This window comes from Microtus oregoni, unplaced genomic scaffold (genome assembly GCF_018167655.1).
Source record: "Microtus oregoni isolate MIOR12 unplaced genomic scaffold, Mior012 000033F_ref0000390, whole genome shotgun sequence".
Lineage (NCBI taxonomy): Eukaryota > Metazoa > Chordata > Mammalia > Rodentia > Cricetidae > Microtus > Microtus oregoni.
The window spans coordinates 27352635-27354865 of record NW_024543092.1 but is presented as its reverse complement, the minus strand read 5'-3'; the positions used below and the strand labels follow the sequence as shown (position 1 = coordinate 27354865).

The 2231-nt window shown below is 39.5% G+C and overlaps 1 protein-coding gene across 1 annotated transcript; it reads left to right on the top strand.

Annotated features, from left to right (window-relative positions):
• Nucleotides 1–290: 290 nt before the first annotated feature.
• Nucleotides 291–1229, top strand: LOC121466280 (olfactory receptor 5AS1-like). The gene has a single exon (XM_041679937.1). The coding sequence runs from the start codon at nucleotides 291–293 to the stop codon at nucleotides 1227–1229; it is 939 nt and encodes a 312-aa protein (XP_041535871.1).
• Nucleotides 1230–2231: the final 1002 nt, after the last annotated feature.

Below are 2231 nucleotides of genomic sequence, written 5' to 3'. Positions count from 1 at the left end.
TCCTCCATTGATCTCTTTCTTCTGCTTATGTAGTCTTCCCTTTGCTTTCAAACAACATATATTTAATTCTCTTCTCATTAGTCCCAAAATGCATAAGTAAGTGACGTGTGGTAATGAGAAGGCATGAGAGTATAAAGAGACAAAGACATGTTCTATTTTAGTTTTGTCTTTTTAATTCTCCTTGCTTCCTTAGAAGAGAAAACAAGGACCTTGGTTCATTCATCACTCAGCTAAATTCACATTGCTGCATATCATCGACTGCCGATGAGAAAATCAAGAAGCCCACGGAAATGCAGCACACAAACTATACCAGGCCAACAGAGTTCATATTTATTGGATTCAGAGATTATCTGCCATTCAGGTTCACGCTGTTCTTGTTGTTTTTCATAGTGTATACATTGACTGTCATTGGCAATGTGGGCCTAATAATTCTAGTTAAAATTGACTTAAGACTTCAAACCCCCATGTATCACTTTCTTAGCAATTTGTCTTTCTTAGATATCAGCTATTCTACAGCCATTACTCCTAAAATGCTGGTAAATTTCTTAGCTTCCAGGAAGAGCATCTCTTTCTATGGATGTGCTGTACAGATGTTTTTCTTCGCATGCTTTGCAGATGCGGAGTGTCTTATCCTGGCAGCAATGGCATATGACCGCTACGCAGCCATTTGTAAGCCGCTGCTTTATTCTACGCTGGTGTCCCGACGGGTCTGTATCAGCCTCGTAATGCTGGCGTATTTTAGTGGAAGTATGACCTCACTGGTGCATGTATCCCTCACATTTATGCTTCCGTACTGTAGCTCCAACATTGTCAACCACTTTTTCTGTGACATCCCACCACTGCTTGCTTTGTCATGTGCAGATACCCATATGAATGAGCTTCTGCTCTTTGCCTTGTGTGGCACAATCCAGATGAGCACTTTCATGGTCATCGTTGTCTCTTACTTTTGCATCCTTATCACGGTTTTGAGCATCAAGTCCTCAGGAGGCAGGGGCAAAACCTTCTCCACCTGTGCTTCCCATCTCGTGGCTGTCTCCTTGTTCTATGGAACACTCCTCTTTATGTACCTGCGTCCCACCACCAGCTATTCCCCAGACACTGATAAGGTTGTTGCTCTGTTTTACACTGTTGTCTTTCCTATGTTGAATCCAATTATCTACAGCTTCAGGAACAAGGATGTAAAAAATGCAATCAAAAAATTATTTGAAAGAAATGGGATCATTAAATGAATGAGAATTCAAGTTACTTAGAAATATCCATTCTTGATTGATTATAATGATATAGTTTGTCATTATTAAAAAAAATTCAGAGAATACTTTACTTTTACAATATTATAAATTTACTACTCTATGTGACCAGGAACACAGACGTTGAGAAATATTTATTCTTCATTTAAAGTGATACTTCTCCATTTATTTACCTTTTGATGAAAATTACATGAAACACAAGCATTTTTATATCCATAGCTTATTTGTTGACATAGATCCACATATTTTTCCCATAACTTTCTCACTAATTTTCCAAACATGTTCTGTTTAAGTCCCTGTCCATCTAGTCAGTCCATTAGCTATAGATTACAAATCAATGAATAATCACACATATGGCTATTTCTTATTACAAAAAAAATGTATGATTATGTGTTTTAGAGTTTTTAATGCTGTGATGAGACACCATGACTACAGCAATTCTTTTTTTTTTTTGGTTTTTTTTTTTCTGAACTTCTTTTTTTTTATTTATTAATATAAATTATAACATAAACAAAAAACAAGTTTCCACCTCCTCCCAGCCTCCCATTTCCCTCCCCCTCCTCCCACCCTTCTCCCCCTCCCCCCACTCCTCTCCCCCTCCCTCTCCAGTCCACAGAGCAGTCCAGGTTCCCTGCCCTGTGGTAAGTCCTAGGTCCTCCCCCCTCTGTCCATATCTAGGAAGGTGAACATCCAAACTGGCTAGGCTTCCACAAAGCCAGCACATTAAGTAGGATCAAAACCCCGTGCCATTGTCCTTGGCGTCTCATCAGCCCTCATTGTTCGCCATGTTCAGAGAGCAACCTAGATGCCCTTCAATGGAAGAATGGATGAAGAAAGTATGGAATATATACACGCTAGAGTACTACGCTGCGGTAAAAAACAGTGACTTCTCGAATTTTGCATGCAAATGGATGGAAATAGAAAACACTATCCTGAGTGAGGTGTCCCAGACCCAAAAAGATGAACATGGGATGTACTCGCTCA

What these genes read in the sequence shown, in the direction of transcription:
- LOC121466280 (XM_041679937.1), top strand. Translation starts at nt 291, where the DNA reads ATGCAGCACACAAACTATACCAGGCCAACAGAGTTCATATTTATTGGA.